The 1,388-nt window shown below is 37.3% G+C and overlaps 1 protein-coding gene across 1 annotated transcript; it reads left to right on the top strand.

Annotated features, from left to right (window-relative positions):
* Nucleotides 1-284: 284 nt before the first annotated feature.
* Nucleotides 285-1,169, top strand: LOC106869573 (D-aminoacyl-tRNA deacylase 1). The gene has a single exon (XM_014915371.2). It carries the CDS (start codon nt 562-564, stop codon nt 1,063-1,065), a length of 504 nt encoding a protein of 167 aa, XP_014770857.1. The 5' UTR covers nt 285-561; the 3' UTR covers nt 1,066-1,169.
* Nucleotides 1,170-1,388: the final 219 nt, after the last annotated feature.

The following is a 1,388-nucleotide window of genomic DNA, read 5'->3' on the forward strand; positions in this document are numbered from 1 at the left end:
ATTTTGAGAATCCCTGAAAAAAGTTTTGCTTAGATGTATGTATTGCAAGAAACTGCTGGGTTTCTTTCTCTAACATTTTACAGAGTTCAACCTACGCAAGTTAATGTTTGATAAACAGAATAGGATTTTGAAAGAAACATCTACATATATAATTTTTAAACATGGAATGGCTATGGGTATCCACCAGAATAAAATAGTAATCAAAGGGGTTCATAGGCACAAAATGGTTAGGAATCCCTAATGTACAACAATAAAAACAAATACGACGAGAACGAGAATAAAAACAAAACGCGATATATGATTATACATTTTTGAGGATATAATTTAAAATCAAATGGCCTAAGATTTAATTAATTAACCGCGAGAACCTACCGTCTACCACCTAGGGGCAACCTGTAATCGATTTTATCGTACTTCTCGGTAAAGTGATTACGATTTCAATATACCGGTGGGTGAAAATAGCAGAGGTAATCTCAAATCGTTACACCGGTGGCCGGCTTTCCTTTTCTGGTGTTGTTTCTGATGCAATTAATTAACATCGATTCTTAATTGAAGACAACAATGAAGATAATTGTCCAACGTGTGGCAAAGGCCAGTGTATCCGTAAACAATGAACTGATCAGCTCAATAGGAAAGGGCCTCTGCTTACTCGTTGGAATCGGACGTTATGATACGATGAAAGAAATGGAATTTATGGTAAGGAAAGTGTTGAATCTGCGAGTATTCGAAGACGACAACGGTAAGCGGTGGAACAAAAGCGTGAAGGACCGTCAACTTGAAATACTCTGTGTCAGTCAGTTCACGCTGATGTGCTCCCTTAAAGGTAACAAACCGGACTATCACGATTCCATGGGGCCGGATTTATCGCAGGAATTTTACAACAATTTCTTATCGAAACTCCGAGAAGCGTACGATGCTGATAAAGTGAAAGACGGTCGGTTTGGTGCTTACATGAGTGTTAATATCGAAAACGACGGACCCGTTACGATTCCTTTGGAAATTACACCAAGCCGTCCAAAATCTCCGCAGGAGAAAGAACCGGAATTGGCGAACAAAATAGATTAGAAACTGTAAATAGAAAAAAAAAAAGAAAAAAAAAGGACAAGTTGCGGTGCCGTGTTTATCTGAAAGTATGACATTTTTGTTTTGTAATATATTTATTTTTCATATTCTTCGTATTTATTGTTGTTTATTATTGTTGTCACTCGAAATAAGATTACCGAAATAGCAGCCAAATCTCTCTAAAAGCATACTTATTATAAATCAAAACAAAACACGTTGTAAATACAGTGACAGAAGATAGTCACGGCTGGACAAAATGCTTGGCAGCATTTCTTTCGGCTTTCGTTTCTGAGTTCGAAATGCCGTCGAGGTCGACTTTACCTTTG

Source organism: Octopus bimaculoides, chromosome 26 (assembly GCF_001194135.2).
Source record: "Octopus bimaculoides isolate UCB-OBI-ISO-001 chromosome 26, ASM119413v2, whole genome shotgun sequence".
NCBI classification, from domain to species: domain Eukaryota; kingdom Metazoa; phylum Mollusca; class Cephalopoda; order Octopoda; family Octopodidae; genus Octopus; species Octopus bimaculoides.

What these genes read in the sequence shown, in the direction of transcription:
- LOC106869573 (XM_014915371.2), top strand. Translation starts at nt 562, where the DNA reads ATGAAGATAATTGTCCAACGTGTGGCAAAGGCCAGTGTATCCGTAAAC.